We start from the raw sequence: 26054 nt of genomic DNA, 5'->3' as shown, positions 1-26054 counted from the left end.
GCGGTTCGCTGCTCCAGGCCAATGGGGGCTGTGGGAAGGGTGGCCAGTACGTCCCTCAGCCCGCGCTGCTTCCAGCAGCTCCCATTGGCCTGGAGCAGCGAACCGCGGCCAGTGGGAGCCGCGATCGGCCGGACCTGTGGACACGGCAGATAAACAAACTGGCCCGGCCCACCAGGTGCTTTCCCTAAACAAGCGGCGTCCCAAGTTTGGGAAACAATGATCTAGACCACCCCTGACAGGTGTTTGTTTAACCTGTTCTTAAAAATCTCCAATAATGGAGATTCCACAATCTCCCTAGGCAATCTATTCCAGTGCTTAACCACCCTGACAGGAAGTTTTTCCTAATATCCAACCTAAACCTCCTTGTTGCTGTTTAAATCCTTGCTTCTTGACCTATCCTCAGAGGTTAAGAACCACTTTTCTCCCTCCTCCTTGTAACAGCTTTTTATGTACTTGAAAACTGTTACGTTCCCTCTCAATCTTCTCTTTTCCAGACTAAACAAACCCAGTTTTTTCAATATTCCCTCATAGGTCATGTTTTCTAGACCTTTAATAATTTTTGTTGCTTTTATCTGGACTTTCTCCAATTTGTCCACATCTTTCCTGAAATGTGGCGCCCAGAACTGGACACAATACTTCAACTGAGGCCTAATTAGCACGGAGTAGAGCAGAAGAATTACTTCTCATGTCTTGCTTACAACACTCCTGCTAATACATCCCAGAATGCTGTTTGGGTTTTTTTTCAACAGTGTTACACTGTTGACTCTCATTTAGGATGTTGTCCACTATGATTCCTAGATCCCTTTCTGCAGTACTCCTTTCTAGGCAGTCATTTCCCATATTGTATGTGTGCAACTGATTGTTCCTTCCTAAATGGAGTACTTTGCATTTGTCCTTATTGAAGTTCATCCTATTTACTTCAGACCATTTCTCCAGTTTGTCCAGATCATTTTGAATTGTAATCCTATCCTCCAAAGCACTTGCCACCACTCCCAGCTTGGTATCGTCCGCAGACTTTATAAGTGTACTTTCTATGCCATTATCTAAATCATTGATGAAGATGTTGAACAGAACTGGCCCCAGAACTGATCCCTGCGGGATCCCACTCATTATGCCCTTGAACCACTACTCTCTAGGGCTTGGTCTACACTACCCCCCCCAATTCGAACTAAGGTACGCAACTTCAGCTACGTGAATAACGTAGCTGAAGTCGAAGTACCTTAGTTCGAACTTACCTTGGTCCACACGCGGCAGGCAGGCTCCCCCGTCGACTCCGCGGTACTCCTCTCGCCGAGCTGGAGTACCGCAGTCGACGGCAAGCACTTCCGGGTTCGACTTATCGCGTCCAGACTAGACGCGATAAGTCGAACCCAGAACTTCGATTTCCAGCCGTCGAACTAGCTGGTAAGTGTAGCCAAGGCCTAGGAATGGTTTTCCAACCAGTTATGCACCTACCCGATAGTAGCTCCATCTAGGTTGCATTTCCCTAGTTTGTTTATGAGAAGGTCATGTGAGACAGTATCAAAAGCTTTACTAAAGCCAAGATATACCACGTCTACCGCTTCCCCCTTAACCACAAGGATTGTTACCTGTCAAAGAAAGCTATCAGGTTGGTTTGACGTGATTTATTCTTGACAAATCCATGCTGACTGTTACTTATCTTATTATCTTCTAGATGTTTGCAAATTGATTGCTTAATTATTTTCTCCATTATCTTTCTGGGTACAGAAGTTGACTGGTCTGTAATTCCCCAAGTTGTCCTTATTTCCCTTTTTATAGATTGGCACTATATTTGCCCTTTTCCAGTCTTCTGGGATTTCTCCCATCTTCCATGACATTTCAAAGATAATCACTAATAGCTCAGATATCTCCTCGGTCAGCTCCTTGAGTATTCTAGGATACATTTCATCAGGCACTGGTGACTTGAAAAATCTAATTTGTCTAAGTAATTTTTAACTTGTTCTTTCCCTATTTTAACCTCTGATCCTACTTCATTTTCCCTGGTATTTACTATGTTACTCATCCAATCACCACCAGCCTTCTTGGTGAAAACCGAAACAAAGAAGTCGTTAAGTGCCTAATGTATTTATCCTCACAACTTCCCTGTGAGTTAGGGAAGTGCTATTATCCCCATTTTCTGGATGAGGAAGTGAGGCACAGAGAAGCTAAGTGACAGCATCACACAGGAGTCTCTAGTGGAGCAGGGAATTGAATCCAGGTTTTCAAAGTCCTAAGCTAGTACCCTAACCACTGGACTGTCCTTCCTTCCTCTCTGACCTTCCTTCTCTCAGCAGATCTCTAAAGGGAATTATTGCCTCTCTTCCAGCATAATATCTTTGGATGCATTTAGTTTAGTTTTTCACCCTTTGACAGTACAAGGCTACAATTTTTGTGATTGTTTTACCATATTCCTAGCCTTAGATTACCATGTTTTAATCTTGGTTTGGCTTTATGTTGTTGTTCAATTATAGAGCAAGCATCTAGCATCTCCAGATTTCCCATCTCCTACTTAAAATCTTACCACTTTGTTCATATCTTTTTTATGCCTTCAGATCGGTGGTTCTCCAAATTTTGAGGTTCATGACCAAAAATGGCTTAAAACAATCTGGAAAGGACTTTGTTGCTATCTTTAACCTTGAAACTCACTGTTTTCCTGATGCTATAACATTGTAGTGGGAATGCTCTCAAACTGCATTCTATTTAGTTTAAAAAAAAAAATCTTTTGTCCTGTGTTTCTAGCTCCTTGTCACTTGCTCCTGGCCTTCTCATTGCCTCTTCTATTTCATTTGTTATGCCTCAGTTTTATGGATTAGTGAGCAGAATACAGATGAGGCAATCAAAATTGTATGATGAAGTGCAGAACCATGTGGTACATTTTATATGGCACATATATATTGCCATCTGTATGTGATGTGTTTATGGCAAATTTAGCAATACAAAAGTAAGTACAGCTAAAATTTGAATTATAAGGCATCTTTAATATCGAATGGATAAAGATCAAAGATTTCACTGAGAATCCCATCCTACATTGTTGAATTGGCTTTTAATTTGGGTATATTATACTGTAATAATTAAAAAAGAAAACCCTCTGGCTTTCACCGAGAGCTTTACACTTGATACGGGTAAAGACAATGAAGCAGTATAGAGTAATGGTAAAAAGTTCAGTAGATTGCTTTTTTTATAAATGAGTTAGATATAAAAGATTAATATTTGAATAAACACACACAGCTCATTATGTATTTCAATATCAGTGCAATAGAATTAGGACCAAAGATAATGGTCTATCAAGAGAATTTGGAGGATCTTATTTTGCAGGATGAGATTTAAATCCTTTTTTAGCTAATCCCAGGCAAGTAGAATTAAAGCTACTCAGTTGAGTTTCTGCTCCAGGCTTATATTTGTGTTGGCCATTAGAAAAGAACTTTGTAAATACACTTGGATATCAGATCCTTCAGCTGGCTGAACACATTTCCTGAAATTCAACTAATTTGGCCTACAGGAGAAGCTCAACAGCAGCACAAATTACATAAAAGTGTTAACCATTTATTGTATCGTCATTGTCTTCACTTGCTTGTTATATCTTCTGCCAGTGTTGCAAATGTACATGGAACTTCTGTTTGCTCTTTATACAGAGAACATCTGTGGCATGAATGATGAAAGAACCTGATATTAACAAATAAATGTCTTTCATAAACTTGATAGGAATTAAAAAAGTTAACAAAATATACTAACAGAAGATGTTGGCCTTTTCCTTGTCCCATGGCTATCCTATCCCCCACTTTTGTACTCCTTTCGGCACCTATGGACACTGGGAACCCTAGGGAGAAGCAGACCCGGGGCACCAACAGGGTGGGAGGACTGGATGCAGGCTTTTGGTGCTTCCTGGGGCAACAGAGATGTAGAAGGAGGGTAGGGTCTGGGCTCCCAGAACTGCCTGGCCCCTAGTGGGTATGGTGCTTTTCAACCTGACCACCTATCTGAGTAAGAGCGTGGGGCTGGGTACTGGGTAATGTGTGGGAAAGAGTGAGAGGCATCAGGAGGGGAATATGTGTGGAGCTGGGTGCAGTGGGGAGAACACAGTTCTGGTTGCAGAGGCAGCATAAGAGAGTTCAGGCCTGGGTATGGAGAGGTGGTGGGGGAGAGCTCAGGGCTGGATGCAGGTGCAGTAGAGGGAGAGCTCTGGGCCCCCTCCTCAGGAAAATTCTGGTGGCACCAGATTGGAGGCAGTTGTTGCCATCCTCGACCCTAATATCAGTCTTTAGGGACTGTTACAAGCCAAAATAATCTAGGACTGCCCTAAACTGTGCAGTGGATAGAACATGTCCTAGGATCCGGAAGTTGCAAATGGCTCCTTTGTGGCTCCTGTCTCAGCTTACTGAGTGCAGCTAAGGATTCAGCCACAATCTTTGGAAAAAAAGAATTGCTGTATATCTAGAGAAGCAAACTGCGGATTTTTGAAACAAATCAAGTTTTTAAAGCATGTCCTTGCCTGCTTAAAAACTGCTAAATAAGACCAAGCTCGCTAGGCCTATGGTATGACAAACAATTTCAAGAATGTGAAAGAAAGGGAAGGAGCATGTTTCTCAAATGTAGTCTGCTCTAGGAGGTGCACTGTGTTCTTCTGTGGAGATTTTACTCTAGTTCTTCATTGTTTCAGTTTATTTTAATCTAAAATAAGTCATTTATACTGCAAGTATATGGTTACTCTTTAAAAAGCAATTTTACCTGCCCCTTTTAAAAAATCATTGGTATTTATTTGAGTTATTTTAAAATTTCTAGACCTATTAACTATTCTATACATAAATAACCTAGAACAGTTACTTTTCCCTATAGAACATTACAGTAAAGCAGCTCAAAGTAAGAGATTTGACTGTGCTGTAAATTACAAAATTCAACGTTCCGTATAATATAGTTGGGTTGCAGAACAGCTTCTGCATATTTCTTAGTAAACATTTTTGCAACTCACTAGTTTCAAATTCTCTTCCACAGAATCTACCAGTCACACGTATCCTAGACAACCTTATGGAGATGAAGTCAAATCCTGTGAGTATAATTATATTCATTTTAGGCACAGGGAAATGGAAAACTAGATCTTTTCAATTGTGATACACTTAATATTGCTGCCACACAGTGTAGTTAATGTAGTAGCAATTAATTCTGGTCTCCCTGTATTTTGATTTAAACTATAACAACTTTCACAGTTATTGTATTGTGTATATATATTAGTCGGGAGTCAAAAATAATTAGATCACATTACTAGCTTGTGATGTATTTAAAGATTGTATTACAATGCATCTTCACAAGGGAGCCAAATTAAGGTTTCACAGGTAACTTTAATTCTGGCATTTGCTAACTTTTGAGTGCTTGATTTTTGCAACCTTAATGTTCTTTAACATAGTTTTTTGCATGTAATAGTATAATAAACTTTTTCCACTCATAGATCTAACTGTAACCATATCTTCAAATTTGGCAACTCCAGATTTCTATGTTATGTTGGTAGCACAGGTGTCTGGATGCTGGGGCTAAAGCATCCCCAGATACACACACCGTTACAGGGAAAAGGAAGATGCAGGGGCCAGCTGGACAGGAGGAGGGGAGAGACAACGTTTTAACAAGGTGTAAGAGAAAAGCCAAAGTGCCAGATGGTTCACCACCTAACTCCCTTCATCCTTGAAAGAGAGAGTATATTCCTGTGGTTCTATTTCATTCCTTTCCTCTGATGGGGATTGAAATTCTTGACCTTTCCAAGTCCAAGAACAGTTTGCAGGTTAGGACTGCCTCTTTCCTGTTGGAATCTAGTCCAGGCCACCACAGCTTCCTGCCACCAGAAACCCCTTTCTTGATTGGCAGTGGGGATAATTGGAGAGTTTGGGGAAAAGAAGGCATGATGATGCAATAGACTGGAGGGAAAGGTCGCTAGAAGGAAGGAGGGGAAAAGTAAAAGTAAAGATGGAGTGGTTAGAGAGAAGTAGAGAGAGATTCTGAGAGACACTGAGTTAAAGAAACCAAGGCTAACAGTCAAACAAAAATGAAAGGAAGAAAGGGAAGGAGAAAAATATCGAACACATTCTGTACTGGAAAAAAATTAGAACAAACCCATATAGGACAATGTTCAAAGGGCAATGCAAGATTTGCCTCTTTGCCTTGCTCTAACTAGAATGACTCTCGCTGGAGGAAGTATTTGCTTAAAAAATTCCATCTGGAATCTGCCATTATTGTATGTAACTAACTTGTGATAGTGTTGTGTGATTCAACTTCTAGGTTTTGTCAGCATGAGTTTGACAGAGCCCCATATTACTCACAAATGCTAACTGAACTTCTGTACCATTCTACAGTAACTCCTCGTTTAACGTTGTAGTTATGTTCCTGAAAAATGCGACTTTAAGCTAAACAATGTTAGGCGAATCCAATTTCCCCATTAGAATTAATGTAAATGGGGGGGGGGGTTAGGTTCCAGGGAAATTTTTTTCTCGAGATTAAAGACTACATTATATAAATACGCGTGCGCGCGCGCACACTCTCTCTCTCTCTCTCTCTCTCTCTCTCTCTCTCTCTCTGTTTTAAACAAACAATACTGGTACACAGCAATGATGGTGGTGAAGTCAGAGGGTGGGATATTTCTCAGGGAATGCCTTACTGCTAAATGATGAACTAGCAATTGGCTGAACCCTCAGAGCTTAACTCGTTGTTGTTGTAGCCTCACACTCTACAAGGCAGCACGAATGGAGGGAGGGAAGACAGCATGGCATACAGAGACACACCTGTGTGTGTGAGAGAGAGATGCGCATTGCTCCTTTAAGTACGCTGACCCTACTCTAAGTACGCTGCCTTTTTAAGTAGATCAACAAGCTGAGACAGCAGCTGCTGCCAGGAAGCTCCCTCTGTCCTGAGCCCTGTTGTGTCCCTCCTGCTCTATGGAAATGGGGTAAGTGGGGTGCAGAGGGGAGAGGGACACCCTGACATTAGCCCCTCCCACCCCCCGCACAGCAAGCAGGAGGCTCCGGGGAGCAGCTCCAAGGCAGAGGACAGAAGCAGCACATGGCAGTAGGGGGAGGGACAGCTGAACTGCCGGCAATTGATAGACTGCTGGGCAGCTGCTGCACAGGGAACTTAGGGGAACGGGGAGCTGATAGGGGGGCTGCCGGTCCACACTGGTTCCAAGCCCCCACCAGCTAGCTGCAACAGGCTGCTCTTCCTGCAAGCAGTGGACAAAGCAGGCAGCTGCCAAACAACGTTATAAGGGAGCATTGCACAACTTTAAATGAGCATGTTCTCTAATTGATCAGCAACAGAACAGCAAAACAATGTTAACTGGGACGACTTTAAGTGAAGCGTTACTGTATTCTATATATAGACATGTTTTTACAGGCAACTACTTTAGGAAATTTTAGTGTTTTCAAAAATTATTTGTATTTCTTCTACTTTTTCTCTGCCTATAATCCAGGTGGGATTTTATACAGAAAAAGAGCAATATACAGATATACAAATGTAATATCTCACAAAAAACATTGTTCAAGCTGATGAGATGAGGGGGATTTCCTTACCTGTGATAGACTTCATCTCCTCTGGATGTTGCTAGATCATCCTATCTAAGGATCATCTGAGCAAATTTTTGTAAATTGAATGCACCAGATTCCCCAGACAACGGTGTGCTTTAAAAAATACAATGTAGAATATTGCTACACCCTTTGCAGGAACTTTATCCCCCTCTACTAGTTAGTTGATGCTTTTTGGGATGCTCAGAACTGGGCCACTTGCACCCACCATTTAGGGTGACCAGATGACCCAATTTTATAAGGACAGTCCTGATTTTGGGGGCTTTTTCTTATATAGGCACCTGTTACCTCCCACCCCGTCCCAATTTTTACACTTGCTATCTGGTCACCCTACCACAATTCCATCTCCACCTCTTGCACAGAGGGGTGAGCTGGGCAAACCCAGGAAAACAACATCATTTTCCTTTTCTGCAGCCCTTCCCCACACCTAAATATCAATTATGTGGGGATGTGCAGGGAAATAACTAAAACAAGTGCCAAGAAATAATTGAACATACAAACTAGCCTATTGTAAATGTAATTGACTGCTAAATCACAAACAATAAAAATAAATTCTCTGGATAAACACAGTCAATGAATGAAGCCAAAAAAGAAGGTTGTGTGTCAGGAAAAGTATAGGTGACCTTGTAGTAACTTCTAAAGGCAAGATGCTGCATAGAATATTTCTATAATATACCAGTAGGTGTCACTCAGAACATTAAAGTGGAGAACCTAAATTAAGAAAGAAGGCTCACAGACAAGTGAGTGAAAATGGAAATTTTGAATAAATATTCAGCTTCCTCAGTCTACAAGTTTAAGAACTGGTCTGGAAAAGATCATATTTCATATACTTTATTTTTGCTAGTTTAGTATTCTCACATTGTACTGTCATGGAGAATAGCCAAGATCACTTAGATAATTTCAGGGTATAGTTTGACCTTCTCACTAGGTCATGTTAAGACATCAGGATTATTGATTCAATCCCTACTACTATAGTGGAGATTTACAACATAAGCTGTTGCCATGTTGAAGACTAGGATTCAGAGCCAAAATCAGGAATCCCATTGTCCAAGCCAATGGAGACCAGGCAAGCCCCAAAGAGCAACCCTTTTAACCACTATGTGAAAGGCTTCCACTAGTTTGCTGAACAAGTACTCCCTTTGGGCTGATTAAAAGAGAAGCATGAAGTAGCCTTTGGGGGATTTCATGTATTTGGGCTTGCAATATGAGCAGCAATTGTAGAAAAGTAAAACTGTATCTGTAAGGAAAAATGAATGACACATGGAATGACACTAGTGTGGCCTTTGTTCATGTTCTAATGTATAGGGTCCTTCCCATCCCCAAAACAGGCAAAAATAGCCACTTGTCCTACTGGCAAAAGATAAGACACAGAAAAGAAAGCTAAAAAGCTGATTTTTTTCCACAGAACTTGAGGAAATCTCCATTTAATGGATTGGACTCTTACCTGCTAGGTCCTGTAGTAGATGTGTGAAACGCATATAGATATAAATGTCTGTCTTGCATAGAAACTAGATAAAATACTACCTACATAGAAATGATACCTTAATCATTGCAAATTATATAGCTACATTCAAATCACATGCTAAATATAAAATGCTACATTAAAGTAATGTGAAATGTAAAAGCTTTTCTACTACTAGTGGTCACAAATGTTACTTTGTCAATTGTAATTTAAAATTATTCTGGAATACATTTCAGAGTGCTGTGTTTTTTTGCAATGTGGACTTTCAGAACTCTGCTGAGCAAAATAGATATAGAGTTCTCTTAAATCCGCCTCAATATAGGATTGTGTGTTTCTCAAATACTCTCCTCCTTGCTGCTTGTCCTCTCCCAAAGGGACAGCTACCAGGAAGGAGAAATAAGCCCCATACTTATGGTTTTTGATCCTTTCAACGGAAACAGGAACTGAAGAACAGTTCTTAGGGGCAGTTAACACTACCCTCTAATGTTTTTAACTTATGCATGGGTTAGTTGACTATAATGGCACTTTATTCTTAGAATATTTTAACACATTAGTTCAATAACTTGGATTGTTGATGACCTTAGAGTGATCTGTTCTGTTGTCTTGAGTCTTAACATTTGTTTGATCAAAATAGGGTTTAAAATACTTTTCCTTTCTTTTCAGAAGTGTCATATGTTTCCTAGATCAGTGGTTTTCAAACTTTTTTTCTGGTGACCCAGTTGAAGAAAATTATTGATGCCCATGACCCAACAGAGCTGGGGCAGAGGGGTTTGGTATGTGGGAGGGGCTCAGTGCTAGGGCAGAGAGTTGGACAACGGGGGTGAGGGCTGCCAGATGAGGCCAGGAATGAGGGGTTCAGAGTGGGAGGGGGCTCTGGGCTGGGGCAGGGGCTTGGGGTGCGGGAGGTTGTCAAGCTTTGGGCTAGGAGTGCAGGCTCTGGAGTGGGGCCAGCGTTGAGGAGCTTGGGGTGCAGGAAGGGGTTCTGGGTTTGGGGGGGCTCAGGGCTGGGGCAGAGGATTGGGGCATAGGGTTGGGGTGCAGGCTTACCTCAGGCGACTCCCAGTCAGCGGTGCAGCAGGGGTGCTAAGGCAGGCTTCCAGCCTGTCCTGGCACAGCAGACCGCGCTGCGCCCCGGAAGCAGCCAGTAGCAGGTCCGGCTCCTAGGCAGAGGCACGCCAGCGGCTCCGTGTGGCTCTTGCCCGCGGGCGGCACCACCACCCCCCCCCAGCTCCCATTGGCCGGGCTAGTGCTTGGGGAGGGGGCAGTGCTTGGAGTCCCGTGGTCCCCCCGCCTAGGAGCCGGACCTGCTGCTAGACGTTTCTGGGACACAGCATGGTGTCAGAACAGGTAGGGACTAGCCTGCCTTAGCCGGGCAGCACCGTCAACAGGACTTTTAACAGCCCAGTCGGCGATGCTGACCAGAGCCACCACAACCCAGTTCCTTACATTCCGTGACCCAGTACTGGGTCACGACCCGCAGTTTGAAAGCCACTGTCTAGATATTGGTCTAAATAAAGAGACCACTTCAGGATTTTGTTTTTTAAGAGAATTCTTGATGATTAACCCATAAATCTTAGTGCGGAGTAGTTACTTTCGTCGTTTAGGGATAACTTCCTTAAATGTTTGCAAGTTAATTCAGTGTTATAAAGTTTGTTAAAATATTCATCTTAAGAAAAGATAATATGGTTATAACATGTTATACTGTCAAAGAGAAGGAAGTTTTCAGCCATTAACCCCCCCGCCCCCTACTATTATAGTATTACAAAGTATTATAATCCCTTTAGGAAATGACTTGAGATTTGACAAGTGGTACTGCATGTGAGTTGTCCTCTTATGTCTCATAAGTAATCCATGGATGTATGACTTTAGGACAAAGTAATCATAAAATGTATTTTTCCCTCACGAGACAATACAGGTTGAACCTCTCTAGTCCGGCACCCTCGGGAACTGACCGGTGCCAAACCAGAGAATTTGCTGAACCACGGGAGGTCAATATTGTAGCAAGCGGGTCTCTTTTTATTTTTATCTCGCCGAGGCGAATAAATGAAACACTCTTGCAACGCCGCCTAGCCAAGGCTTACCGTCTCTTTTCATAACAAAGTGTTAGTGTTGTTATACAATTTTACTGTATTGGCACAAGAAAATAAATAAAGCATAAAAAACATAAAATAATATGAAAAAGAAATAGATGATAATACAGATAAATCTATAATTTACTCACCTAAAATAATGCCTGAATTCCGCTTCCAAAGTGATGTGACAAGAACTGCTAACTCAAATTACATTTGAGTTACATCCGGGGTTTCTGCTGTAGGTGTATATCCGGGGTAGATGAATTGGAGGCAACAGGATTTTCGACTGTAGAGTGCTGCTGACCGCTCCTCTTCACTACCTTTATCTAATCTTCCAGCTTAGCTTGTCTCATGTATTTTGGTTTTTCTTTAATGAGTTTTTCTCGTATCGTAGACATGATCTCTTACTCAGAAAAGAATTGTCTTTGCTCCAGTCCGTCTATTACATTTGTTGCCAACGAATGCATTTATCTATAGAAATTTTTTCTGCGACATACTCCTCATCATCTTCATCGCCATCACTGGCTTCTTTGTTATCTTCATTTTTTCCCTGCTGTACCATTTGCACAAGTTCTTCATCCGTCATATGACTAGCAATTGGTGCATCTTTGTCGACTTCCATCCATCTAGTAAATTTTCCTCTCCCAAATGCTTGGCCAGCTCAAGCACTACAGGGTGAGACATACCGCTGGCATACTCCATTAACTCACTAACAATTTTTTGGTTTTCAGACACTTGAAATCCAGCGAACTCGGACTCGTCATTGACGTCAGGACTGTCCTCAAACATTAGGGCTCACCACAATTTGTGTCATCCATTCTTCAGAGTAGATGGAGTTACTCTTTCCCAGGCTCTAGCTAGTGCCCAAATCATATCCTTGAGGTGAAATTCTTTCCTAAATGTTGTCAAACTCTTTCCATCATTAAGCGATACTAGCAATTGGTGCATAAACTCAGACATGTACATTGACTTCAGGGATCAGATACCCTGATCACCAGGCTGAATCAGTGAATCAGTACAGTTTGGAGGTAAATACAGTCCCACCACATTATCTTTGACAAGCAGCTCTGCTTTGGGGTGGACAGAGCAATTGTCGAAAATCAGCACAATTTGGCACTTCGGATCCAGACCTATGGAGGGCTCTTGCCTCCAGTACAAATTATTTCTCAAACCACTCGAGACATAGATTAGTCGTTATCCATCCCTTTTTGTTGCCACAGTATACCACTGGGAATATTTTCACCCCTTTGAATGCACTTGGGTTCACACTTTTCCCAATAACCACGAGCTTGCATTTGTACGTGCCTGCTGCGTTGCTACAACCAAGGACAGTTACCCTGTCCTTCTACTCCTTCGTACTAGATGGTGGCCTCTCTGCATTAGTAGCTAACTTTTTTTAGGCATACAACACCAATAGAGAGCAGTTTCATTGGCATTGTATACCTGCTCTGGGGATAATTTCTCATTTGCAACTAAGGCCTGGTCTACCCTGGTGGGAGGGGAGAGATTGATCTAAGTTACGCAACTTCAGCTACGTGAATAATGTAGCTGAACTCGACATACTTACTTCTATTTACCACGGTGTCTTCACTGCAGTAAGTCGACAGCTGACGCTCTCCCGTCGACTCCGCCTCCGCCTCTCGGCCTGGTGGAGTACCTGAGTTGACGGGAGAGTCCTCGGCGGTCGATTTATCGTGTCTAGACTAGATGCAATAAATCAACCCCCACTGGATCGATTGCCTGTTTATCCAGCGGGTAATGTAGACAAACCCTAACTCTGCAAATTCGTCAACTTACTTAGTGGCAGCTTCCATATCTGCACTTCTTTTTTCACTGCACACACGAAGTAGACTAATGCCATGCCTGTTTTTAAATTTCTGTAGCCATCCTTGTGAATAGTCACACTCATGTTGCAGGTTAAGTTCTTTGTGGAATATTTTTGCTTGTGCCCTCATCTCCCCTGAAATGCTAACATCTTCGTTCCTACGAAGCTTGAACCAATGTATAAGCGCACTATCTAAATCGCTGGTTTTCCCCTCCTTCGAAGTCTTACAAACACTCATACTTTTTTTTACTGTCACTTTTGGCAAAAAAATTAAGGGTTTGATTCTTTTGCTTCTTCAAATCATACATTGTAGATGACCATACATTGTAAAACTCACACAAAGCATGTACCAATGTGCCCTTTTCCAATTTCTGCAGCAATTCCACCTTTTGCTGTATGGATATTGACACATGCTTATGCTTAGCAGAATTACCAACACTTCCACTGCTTGCTGGTTTCTTAGAAGACATATTTAGGAGTAAATTAGAGCTAAATAACAGCACAGAACGCTGAGAGCCAGGACTGGCAGGACTTTGCCAGACCACGGGAAACTTGGCCTCACCCATGATAAGCGGACATCCGGCTAACTAAAATCATGCCAGATCACAGATGTTGCCAGACCAGAGAGTGTCGGACTAGAGAGGTTCAACCTGTATTTATTTGCATTTCTGATTATCCACATAGTTAAAATGAAGGCTTTTTAAAGTAGTGGTATACCTGAATGGGATGTATTCAAGAGTATGACTTTGAAGAAATATTATCCCTTGCAATGAATGTAATATCTTTCATGTTTATTATGCATCTTCTGTGAGATATACATATCTATCTTATGTATATTAAAATTATTTTTAAAACAGAGAGCTTATTTTTATCAAATGAGTAATGTTAGCTTACAATCACTTGTCTAGAAAAATCTTTTAAATCTGGAATGGAAGAATATGTGTGCTGTTAAACTAAAACTTTTGTATCTTGAAAATTGGGGTGTTGTAATCTTAATTTTAAATCTTAATTTGTATTTTGAATTGCTCAAAGTTGGATTCAACCCTACTTTTAGTAGGCAACTGCACTCATTCAGTATTTATGACTCGTGGGACCTCTCCTCTAGAAGTATGTTGTAACCGGAGGTGGAGGAGAGGGGAGAGAGAGAGAGAGAGGAGTGTTTAATTAGCTTTTCTGGGAATTTTTAACAGTAAGTTTTAAAAGCTGTGCTTTTGAAGCTCTGCAGAGAAGCCTGTATGGACTTTAAATCCAAATCAAGTTTTCCTGTCTTGCAGAAATCTTATAGTGAATCGTTCATATCTTATCCCTTTGATTAGATAAGTAAAGTCTGAATCATGCATCCCATGTTCAAGGGGGATGAACATTAATTCCTTCTTATCCATTTCCTTCCTTTTCTTAGTCAGCTGCCAAAGGAGCTTAAAAAAAAATGTACTCGCTGTACCAAAAGTGTTTAATAGTTCTCATGTCCCCATATATAAATAGATACCGTAGACTCATAGATATCTTTGATTGCTGGAAGGTTTGTAGGGAATAGACAAAGTACAAAGGACCGCTTCTTAATCACAGATGTCAGGAGGGACAGGTCTTTTCTTCTGGGCATTTCTTTCCTTTCCAATTAGAAACTTAATACAATTCTAATGATTCTACCTTTCCTTTGCGACCCCCTTCCCTATTGGGAAGCTCTCCCTTCTTGGGAGATCCCCTGGTTTCAAGAGGTGCCTCTCGTGTCATGAGGCCATTCCCCTGAGCGACGGTCATTCACAGTGCATATGCTGTCTTGGTGAGGGACATGTCTCTCAGAAGTGTACCCACTGCCTCAAGTTGAAGGCCCGGTCCAGAAAGGACCATGAACTGAGGGTAAAACTCTTATGAGTAGAGAGCTCTCTGCAGCCAGTCTCAGACCCTGGCTCCAGTACCTCTCCAACACAGCAGTCACCATTGGCACAGTCATCAGCCGACCCTCATTCACAACGCACCAAGAGGAAATCTGCTGTCTCCCACCCAGACAAAAAGAAACAGGGCACTAGCTCACACTCTAAGGAGCAGCCTCAGAGAAAGGCATCCCTTGCGAGATCAGTAGCCTCAATGTCTTCAGCGGTGAAACTTAGTTCCCACAACCTTCTGGCCACCTCTGGTACCGGCACTAAGGAGAAGTCCAAGGACCCTAAACAGGCAGGACCACAGGCAGAAATACTGCCCCTCAGGACTGAGTAGGACAGTGCAAGAATTTCTAAATTGGTACCAACTGCCTCAACTAAAGCAACTCTTGAGTGCGTTGCCACCAACCACATCCTTGGCACTGACCAAACCCTCGATACCAGCCAAGTCTTCGGCAATGATGCAAGCCTCAGCACCATCTACTGGCCACTCAAGAGAATGCACTCCATCCTCTACACCAGAGATGGGCAAACTACAGCCCACAGGCCACATCCAGCCCGTCCTGTCCGTTCCTTGAGCTCCCGGCTAGGGAGGCTAGTCCCCGGCCCTTCCCCTGCTATCATCCCTCCCCCTGCAGCCACGCAACTGTGCGGGCAGCACTCTGGGTGGCAGGGCTGCGCACTCCTGCAGGGCAGCATGTCTGGCTCCGGCCGGGTGGCGCGGCTGCCAGACATGCTGCTCTGAGCAGCATGGTAAGGGGGTCAGGGAGTTGGATAAGGGGCAGGGGATTCCAGGGGGCAGTCAGGGGACAGGGAGCAGGGGGCGGTTGGATGGGGCAGAGGTTCTGGGGGGGGCGGTCAGGGGACGGGGAACAGGGCGGGGGGTTGGATAAATGTGGGAGTCCCGGGGGGCTGTCAGGGGGCGGGGATGTGGATAAGGGTTGGGGCAGTCAGGGGACAGGTAGCAGGGTGGTTGGATGGGGGTGGGGTCCCGGGGGAGCTGTTAGGGTCGGGGGGGGGTCTCAGGAAGAGGCAGTCAGGGGACAAGGTTGGATGGGTTGAGGGTTCTGAGGGGGGCGGAAAGTGGGAGGGGTCAGATAGGGGCGGGGACCAGGCTGTTTGGGGAGGCATAGCTTTCCCTACCCCACCCTCCATACAGTTTTGCAATCCCAATGTGTCCCTCGGGCCAAAAAGTTTGCCCACTCCTGCTCTACACAGTCACCGGTGCTCACAATGCTCCTGCTAGTACTACAGGAGTTTCGGTACCCACAAGTCCCAATCATCTCTGATACTCCAGAATCACTGCTTCTCCATAGCTAGCTCCCTGCAATATATGCCTCTTCCCTGGAGACACAATGCCAGTCCCCTTCACCACCAAGGACCGCATCACCCTTCTCTAGCAAGGAAGAAGAGGAGGAGGGGTACTCCATTGCACCGCGCACTCTACCCTCAGAAAGGGCAGCCACACAGGGAATTATCTTATCCTCAATACCCAGAGACCACAAGTGATCTAGTTCTCTGGTACAGACCTCCCTGATGCAACCCCACATGCCAATTCCCCTCACATTGGCCCTGTTGGGATCCATGGGCTGCATATAGGGCACACTTTTCCAAACCGCCCATGGAGCAGAGACAAATATGATCCCTGTCTTCAACAGTCTCTTGACCACCTGACACCAAACAAGAACTACTAGAGGAGCAGGAGGAAGAAATGGAGGAAGAAGTTGCACCACCAACCCACTTCTTCTCATCTTCCCCTGATGAGGCCAACATGCCACCACTTCCAACACCGGAGGACAATTTTAGGCAGTTCCAAGAACATTCCGCAAGGTTGCAGATTCTCTCCAGATCTCTCTGGAGGAGATCAGAGAGCAACAACACAAGTTGCTCAACATTTTGCAAGCCTCTCCATCGGCTAAGATCGCACTCCCAATCAATGAGGCCTTGTTGGACACCACCAAGGTGGTCTGGCAGACCCCAGCCTCAATACTACCACCCTGCAAACAAGCGGATAAGAAATACCATGTCTCCACTAAAGACATTGAATTTCTGTTCTCCCACCCTTCTCCCAAGTTCCCTCATGGTCAACGCGCTATAAGAGAAGCGGCAACATCACCACTCTAGGACAACCCCGTGTGACAGGGACTAGAAGAGGCTAGACCTCTTCAGTCATAAAGCATACTCTTCATCTACAGTCCAGTTCTGTATTGATAACTGAGGCATTCCTACCCAAATTTAATCATACGAACTATTCAAAATTTCAAGAATTCTGTCAACTCCTCCCAGACAACAAAAAGGAGCAGTTCCAGGTACGGGTGATGGAAAGACAACTCCTGGCCCATACGGCACTGCAAGGCTCTTTGGACTCTGCGGACATGGCTGCTTGCTCCTTTGCAACATTGGTGGTGATGAGATGAGCATCATGGCTTCACCTCTTCATATTCCCCAGAGAGGTGCAGAACACTGTCAAGGATCTTCCCTTTGAAAGGCCTAAACTAGTCTCCGAGCACATGGATGAGTCCCTCCATTCTTTAAAGGATTCTAGAGCGCTACTCTGTTCACTCAGCATATATACACCAGCACCTAAGATAAGACAGGGTAGATACCAAGCTATCCCAAGATTTCAACCTATACATTTCACCCGTCAGCAACAGTATGACGTGAATTGTAGGCAACAAAGGCCTCCTCCCAAACTCAGGCAGATCTCAAGGGGCTACATCTCACACATTGACCTCCAAACAACAATATTGAAGCTTTGGTCGAGGCCCCAAGATGCCTCCCTCTGGTCCAGTTGCTGCAACCATCTTCAATAGACCATCAGTTTGGCAACTGCTTGGCCACCTTCTACCTATTATGGCAACAAGTCACCTCAGACAAGTGGGTCTTGGAAATCATCAACGAAGGGTACTTCATCCCATTCCCTTCTCTTCCACACAGCCTCCCCACCTCTCCGTCCCTCTTCAAGGACCCTTTTCACAAACACTTTCTACAAAAAGAAATAAACCACCTTCTGCAACTGGGAGCCATAGAACTGGTCCCATTCTAGCACAGAGGGAAAGATTTTTATTCCCACTATTTTCTGATCCAAAAGAAATTAGATGAGTGGAGACCTATCCTAGATTTGTGGAACCTCAAAAAGTTCATCAAACTACAATGCTTCAAGATGGTCACACTATCAACAATTATCCCAGCACTGGAACAGGGGGGACTAGTTTCCGGCCTTTGACCTGCAAGACGCGTACTTCCATATCACCTTACACCCTTCCCATAGGCAATTCCTCAGATTCATCTTGGGAGTCCGACCATTACTAATACACGGTACTACCCTTTGGCTTTCTACAGTGTCATCGGTATTTTCCAAAGTCCTCGCGGTGATGGCAGTGCACACACATGAACAACGGGTTGTAATATTCCCATATCTAGATGACCTCCTCCTCAAAACTCCCTCCAGAGTCTACACTGTCGAAGCCATAAGAAAAATGATGGACCTTTTCTCCAATCTCGGCCTCCAGATAAACATACAAAAGTTGGTACTGACACCAGTACAGCTCTGGAATTTATTGGGACCCAGCTGGAGGCTGCCAAAGCAAGAGCCTTCCTCCCAAATCACAGATTTTTGGTCATAGTCAGTCTCATCTCCACTGTGAGCCACTAGCCTGCAGATATCTGCCAGGACTTGTCTACAACTGCTCAGTCATATGGCAGCGGCCACGTTCGTGGTGAAACATACCAGATTACACACGTGCCATCTTCAGGGATGGCTACAAACAGACACAGCCTAAACAAACCTGCTATTGATACCAATCAAGATCAAGAACTCATTAGACTGGTGTACATACCCCCAAAATGTCAGGGGTGCCCTTCCTTCACCCAACACTGTCCTTGATACAAACAACCGACACTTCCCTACGTGAGTAGGAAACACATCTACAGACCTCCATGGTACAGGGCAGGTGGTCCCCCTCAGAATCAGTGTTGCACATCAATCTCCTAGAATTACATGCAGTACGCAATGCATGCCGACACTTTCTACCATTAATCAGACAAAGGACCATAAATAAGAGTAACGACGGACAACATCACCTGCATGTTCTATATCAAAAGACATGGGGGAGCGAGGTCCCAATCCCTGTGATCAGAAGCACTAAAATTTTGGAACTGGTGTATCCAATACATCATCAGCATCTTGGTCTCATACATACCTGGACACCAGAACATCATGGCAGACTCGCTGACCAGGAAATTCTCACAAGATCACGACTGGGAGTTGGACACAAGAGCTCTGCAGGACATATTCAATTGCTGGGGATTCCCGAGCATAGATCTCTTCAGCACACCCAAAGTTGCCAAATGTCCACAGTTCTTGCTTATTACATGGGGTGCACCCCTACTCTGTGGCTTTCCACCCTTTTCCCTATTGTTCAAAGGGCTTCACAAGATACAGGTGGAACAAGCCACAGTCATTCTCATGGCCCCAACACGGCCACGACAGATTTGGTATCCTTACCTCATGCACATGGTGGTCTGTGCACCAATCACCATACAGTTGACTCCACACCTCCTCTCGCAGGACGCAGGCCAAATCCTCTATCCCAATCTAGAACTCCTACATCTGAAGGCATGACTTCTGTGGTTCTAGGGTTCGGTGATGACCTGTTCAGAAGAGGTGAAAGATTTTTTTAAATAGCAAATGTGGTACAACTTACCTCTATAAATGGAAAAGATTGTGAACTTGGTGCGACACTAAATATGTCCCTGCAATGAGTGCTCCTTTGTGTCTCATTCTAGACTACACTCTAGAACTTAAAAGATCAGGATTCTCCACAAGCTCCGTTCACATACACCTGGCCGCCATCACTGCATTACACCCCAAGATAGGTTATTCCATATTTATCGACACACTAACGGAAAGATTCCTAAAGGGCCTTCAAAACCTGTATCCTCAAATACAAGACCTCATCCCACCTTGGGATCCCAACCTAGTTTTGCACTGTCTCACTGGCCCCCTGTTTAAGCATGGCAGTGTGCTCCTACATATATACCTATCTATGAAAACAGCATTTCTCATCACCATCGCATCTGCCCGATGAGTAGGAGAAATGGGTGCTCTCCTGGCATACCCACCATACACAATCTTTCACAAAAACAAGATCATGTTATGACCAAACCTGAAATTCTTACCGAAGATGCTGTCCTCTTTCCTTTGAAACCAACCTGTCCACTTTCCCTCCTCCTTCCCAAAGCCACATGGCAACCAATACGTTACACATCTTGCATGTCAGACGACCATTAGCCTTTTACCTTGACAGAACTCAATCTTTCAGGCATTCACCACACTTATTCCTCTATTGCTGAAAGATCAAAGTGAGCAGCCATAGCCAAACACCACCTTTCCAAATGGATCTCCGAGTGCATCCCCCTTTGCTACCAATGACACAAATTGTGACCCCCCACGTGGAACTCGAATGCATTCCATTCACTCACTGTACACTTCAATTGCCTTTGTAAACAACGTGTTGATTACTGATATTTGCAAAGCAGCCACCCAGGCATCCAAAGACACTTTTAGCTGACACTGTGGCATTACCCATGATGAGGCATCATGTGCTCTACTAGGACACACTGTCCTATTGTCCTTGGTACACATCATTCTGAAGCCTCAGCCTTCCTTCTAGGGGCACTGCTGTACAGTCACCTACAGGTACACTACTCAAAGAAGAAGAGAAGGTTACTCACCCTATGCAGTAACTAAGGCTCTTCAAGATGTGTGTCCCTATGTGTGCTCCATTACCTGCCCTCCTCCCCTCTGCTTTGGAGTTCAAACGTAGACTGCGGTGGAAAAGGAACTGAGGTCGGTTGGATCTCACAGCACAAGAAGTGGAGGTACAGGTACAGGAGGCACTACTGCACCTACAGTGGAGCACCTGTAGGAACACACATCTTGAAGAACCTGTTACTGTACAGGGTGTGTAACCTCTTTTTCTCAGGCTAAGATCTGATTTCCGCAGCATTCAAGTAAATATTTAAACTATTTTAGCCAGCCAGTTTTCTAGTCCACTGATTTGCTTTTTATGTTTGAGTTTTTATCAGCTATTTTCTCTTTGAACGCTACACTGAACGTACAACAATGATATTCTCATTGGGAATGTTTATAGCAGGAATAGGCAACCTATGGCACGTGTGCCGAAGGCGGCACACGAGCTGAGTTTCAGTGACACTCACGCTGCCCGGGTCCTGGCCACCAGTCCGGGGGGCTTGGCATTTTATTTTAATTTTAAATGAAGCTTCTTAAACATTTTAAAAACCTTGTTTACTTTACATACAACAGTTTAGTTACATATTATAGACTTATAGAAAGAGACCTTCTAAAAACATTAAAATGTATTACTGGCACGCGAAACCTTAAATTAGAGTGAATAAATGAAGACTCAGCACACCGCTTCTGAAAGGTTGCTGACCCCTGGTTTATAGCATTGATTTTTAAGTATGCTTTTTGACCTAGCATTAATCTGTAATTAGTTCCAATTAGCAGGAAACCTGAAATTCTTTGTCAAGGTTAAAGTGTCTTTAATTTTTCTCAGTTTTAGAGTTAGTCTAGGAATATCTGTCAATTTCTATGTTGTTACTTTGAAGTTGGTATACCACCTGCATATATGAGCCTGCCAAAATCATGAATCCTGCCAGACCCCGCACGTGCTGCTGAAATTCCCAGTAGAATATATTAAACCTCTATACAGAGACTCAGTGTGACACTAGATCTAAATTGAGTTTTGAGAGCCCTAATTTTTAGGGTAAAATACCTTTTTTTTTAAAGCTCAAGTAATTATTCTGTGATCCTTAAAGAAAATAAGCAAATTTTTAAAAAATCTTATGTGCATATGTATATAAAATATTTTGTTATCATTGGGGGTAAAGGTCTGGAGTTGTTATACTATAGTAAATCAACAAGACACAGAGACCCCAATCCTGCAATGTGTACCACCACATGAGTAGACTGCTGTATCGGCATGTAGTCTCAGTGAAGTTTAATGGGGTCCTGCCTGGCACAGTTATCCATCCACACATTACACCTTGCAGTATGAGGATAAAAGTTAGTGCTGAAATTGTTGAAACAGTTAAGTAGAATTTTTGTGGGGGTTTTTTTTTTTTGCTTTTTTCCCTGTGGTATTTGACAAAAATCTTGCTCATTGCCAATGGAAAATATTGGATATTTCTTGGAAATGCTTTGAATGAAGAAAAAATCCTTTCCTATAATAACTTCAACCAGTCAAAACTTTTCAAGCTCTTGTATAATTCCTCTAATTTGTACCCAAACTTTTTGTTTTAATAGTAGCCATAAATCATGACATGAAATTATACAAGTGTAAGTTTCATAATGGAAACTTGATGATTTGATCTGTGCTCTATTTTAGTATTCAGTCCCACAAGGATTTTTTGTTATAAATAGATAGTAGGTCTTTTTGTGGCCTGGAAATTTTTTAACTTCTGGAACAAACTACTGTATGTCCCTCTAAAGCTAGTGACACTTTATTTTTCTTTTTTGCATATTACTTTTGCTGTGGGGACATATTATGCAACCAGTGTATTTTGGATAGTTTGGTTGCAATGAATTTCATATGAGCCAAAAACAAAGACTGAGCTCAATTGCACCCTTCATAGCATCTTTATTGCTGTGGGAGAATGAGTATTTATACAGTGCTTTTCAATGAAATACAAACATTGAAAATGTACATGGGTCTCATAATTTTTATTACTTTATATATTGTAGCTTCTAAATGTAAAAGTACATTGATCTGAAAATGGCTTAATGAAAAATTTTACCCCAAAAAATCGCAAACAAAGTTACGGTGTTTAAGATAAAAATGTACTGATTTGAACAATCCTCCTTTTTAATAGGAGACAGATGACTACAGGTATTTTGACCCCAAGATGTTGCGAGGCAGTGACAGGTGAGTTTACAATTTTTTTTTCTTTTTACCTTCTGTATATTGAAACAGCTAATGTAAGAATTTTGTACTTAATTTGGATCATAACATAACTGCATTAGTCCCATTAATTTATAGAAAGTATTCTCTTACAAGAGTATTTTCTGCAGAATTTTTTGCAACTACTTTCTGTATTTTTGTGCACGTACATAATTCTTTAAATCACAAGCATACTGCTTTTTTAGAAGGAAGGCATGAATTTAAAAATATTTTGGGGTGTTTTGCTCACCATAAGTTTTATTGTTTGGCACACATTTTTTGTCTTTTAAATTCAACTTTTCCCTGCTTCTTGATTGCTTGAAATGATAGTCAGAACCTCTAAGTCAGGCAGCTCATGTTAGAGGAATATGCAGCCAAAAGCAATTCCGTGGAATCTGGACTCACCAGAGAGATTTCTGCAGAGTGCCTTTGATTTAAATCGTGATTTAAATCAGTAGTCAGGAAGACTCGATTTAATCATGGATTTCTACATAAAAGTACATTCTTGTTGGTTCTTATAACTTAATAGATATTCTTCACAACTCAGATAAATGTAGATTTCATTTTTAGAAGGTACACACTATGCATTTTAAGTGATTTATTTTGAAAACTTTTCAGAAAATGAATGATTGGTTATTTAATTTACCAAAGGTAATTGAAGCAGGTATTTATGAAGTCATCGGGAGGTGAACTATCTCTAATTCAACAGGTTAATCATTAGTATTTGGAGGATTTTCTTGCCATGCTGTATTAGGAGGAGGACATCACCAGACAGACATTTAAATTGTTTTATTTAACTAAAACAACAATGTTGTGTGTTCTGGATTTTTTTCTTCAACAGCAAACATATAATATTTTAACAAAACAAGCATATGAATTTTTGAATTTAAGCATTCAAGTTCTTTTGAATCAGGTTTGTTTTTGTTAAAATTGTTTTTAACTAAAATAGTTAAATGAAATATTTTTTTCATAAAAACAAAAATTAAATTGACTGTCAGCCAGGTCAACGTGAGAAACTTAAAATATTGGCTTCTGCAGCTAACTCAGTCGTCTCCACCTTCATTTTCCTGTTTGTTCATAATCTGGAAAAGAAAAACAAGCTTTCCTGCTTTTTTAGTTCCCAAACGATTTCTCAATTTGGAATTAATTCTTCCAAAAGAAGAAAATATTCTTTCTACACCGGCAGAAGAAGCTACTGCTGTTAAAAGTGAGGTTATCACTTCAACAGTCTCTGAATCAGTGTTTAAGTGACTTCCACCAGTTCACTGGTGTGACTTTCTTTAAAACATCATCAGCAAACATATTTCTTGAATGGTTCACCCTTAGGTCTGAAGTTTATTACAGTTGGCATTATGGAGGGATGATTGCTGGATGTCCATGTCATAGCCAACTCCTCTTCTTCAGCAGTTAAGGTTTGACCCTGGTACCGAGTATTGAAAATATTTGCAAGAAAATGAGCTGGAGATAGTGCTTGTCCTATTAGTTTTTTTTAATGCTTGTAATTTAACTCTGTCATTGCATATTTCTCTTTTTAAGCTCTCACTCAGTTCCTTGCAAATTTCAACAGAGTCAGCAATAAAACAGCTATTTCCCTGCATTTTGTTCAAGGCTACAGAAATAGGCTTCAGGGTACTCAGCATGTGTTCAACATTTCTCTTAAGCCCAATGTTGAAAACTTTGGCTGTGACAAGCAACAGAGAGTCCTGTGGCACCTTTAAGACTAACAGATGTATTGGAGCATAAGCTTTCGTGGGTGAATACCCACTTCGTCAGGCATCTGATGAAGTGGGTATTCATGCATGAAAGCTTATGCTCCAATACATCTGTTAGTCTTAAAGGTGCCACAGGACTCTGTTGCTTTTTACAGATCCAAACTAACACGGCTACCCCTCTGATACTTGGCTATGACAGTGCCATCTATTTTTTCCCAATTTTGTTTCCAAACTCTCAATAGATTAGGCCAGTTCTTGATATAGTGCTCGAAACAGTCCACTACTGAGTTCCATCGCACGTCTTGTGGGAGAGTTAGCTTGGTTCCTCCCACTTTTTTCAGAGCAGCTGCTGCAAAGTGGTTGTTACGGAAGTATTTTGCAATTTCAACAACATTAGCCTTTATTTCTTCAACAGTGAAGTCTTTGGCTAGGAGGTGCATCAAATGAGCATTGCAACCATATGTTATTAGCGTGGGATTCTTTTCACTCTGTTCTAAATAATTTCTTCTCATCTTGCATGCATTTGCAGCATTGTCTGTGACCAAGCCGTGTACTAGACATTTGAATTTTTTCACAGTTTATCACTTTTACCGCTACTTCTTGTAAGTATTCTGCTGTGTGTGCATTTCCTGATGTATCAATTGTTTCTGTGAGGAAGACATTCCCTTCTTCTGTTGTCACACAAGCACATACAACAGGATCATTGTGAACATTGCTCCATCCATCAAGACTCAGGGTAACAATTTTACCCTCTAGACCTTTTGCATACTGCTCAATTTTTCTTTCATACACTTTATCCAGCAATTTGCCTGCAACATCTGCTCTGTTGGATGGACTGTATCCTGGTCTTAATGACTGAACCATTTTAATGAAGTGTGGGTTCTCAATCATATGGAAAGGAGAGTTTGTTGCATAAACAAACCGGACAAATTTTTCATCAATTATCTCTTTTTGTAATCTGTTGGTTCTCATCACAAATTTATCTATGGTTATTTATGGACGATGGAGATTTCTTTTTTTCTTTTTGCTACAGGTGATATACTGTGGCTATGTGACAGACACAATGTGACTGACACTATAATTGGCAGATAACTCTGAAACTATAGAAAATGATAGGGATCTTGAAGGTGGATAGTCTTCAGAATCCTGTATGTTGAGGATGGATTCTCCTAAACAAAATAAGTCAATGCAGTTACTTAATTATTATTACCATACTGCTCATTTAGTATTACTCACTGCATTCACTGACACTCAGTACTACTTTAAAGGTGAAATTGTAAAAGGAAGATCTGCCTATTTCAGCTATTTATTTTTTATCACAACTGCATCTAAAATGATAGTACCATAGAGTAACAACTATATTTTTTGCTCAAACATGAGAATTCAAGAGTAGTACACAGGGCCGGCTCTAGGCACCAGCAAAACAAGCTGGTGCTTGGGGCGGCACATTTTTAGGGGCGGCATGGCCAGCGCCAGAATGCCGCCCCTAAAAATGTGCCCCGGCCGCCCTAACTCACCTCCGCTGCTGCTGCCACAGCGCGCGAAACAGCTGATTCGCGCGCCGCTGCTCCCCCTCCCTCCCAGGC

The 26054-nt window shown here is 42.4% G+C and overlaps 1 protein-coding gene across 1 annotated transcript in view; it reads left to right on the top strand.

The window, feature by feature from the left end:
• The window catches only part of SCFD1 (sec1 family domain containing 1), a 144494-nt gene that overhangs the window by 100506 nt on the left and 17934 nt on the right, over positions 1 to 26054 (top strand). Inside the window, exons 20-21 of the mRNA XM_034768729.1 lie at positions 4990 to 5043; positions 22689 to 22741. Coding sequence (XP_034624620.1) covers positions 4990 to 5043; positions 22689 to 22741 — 107 coding nt within the window. The remainder of the gene's footprint in view (positions 1 to 4989; positions 5044 to 22688; positions 22742 to 26054) is intronic.

Source organism: Trachemys scripta, chromosome 4 (assembly GCF_013100865.1).
Source record: "Trachemys scripta elegans isolate TJP31775 chromosome 4, CAS_Tse_1.0, whole genome shotgun sequence".
NCBI lineage: Eukaryota > Metazoa > Chordata > Testudines > Emydidae > Trachemys > Trachemys scripta.
The sequence above is the reverse complement of the archived record's forward strand: the minus strand, read 5'-3'. Positions and strand labels throughout refer to the sequence as shown.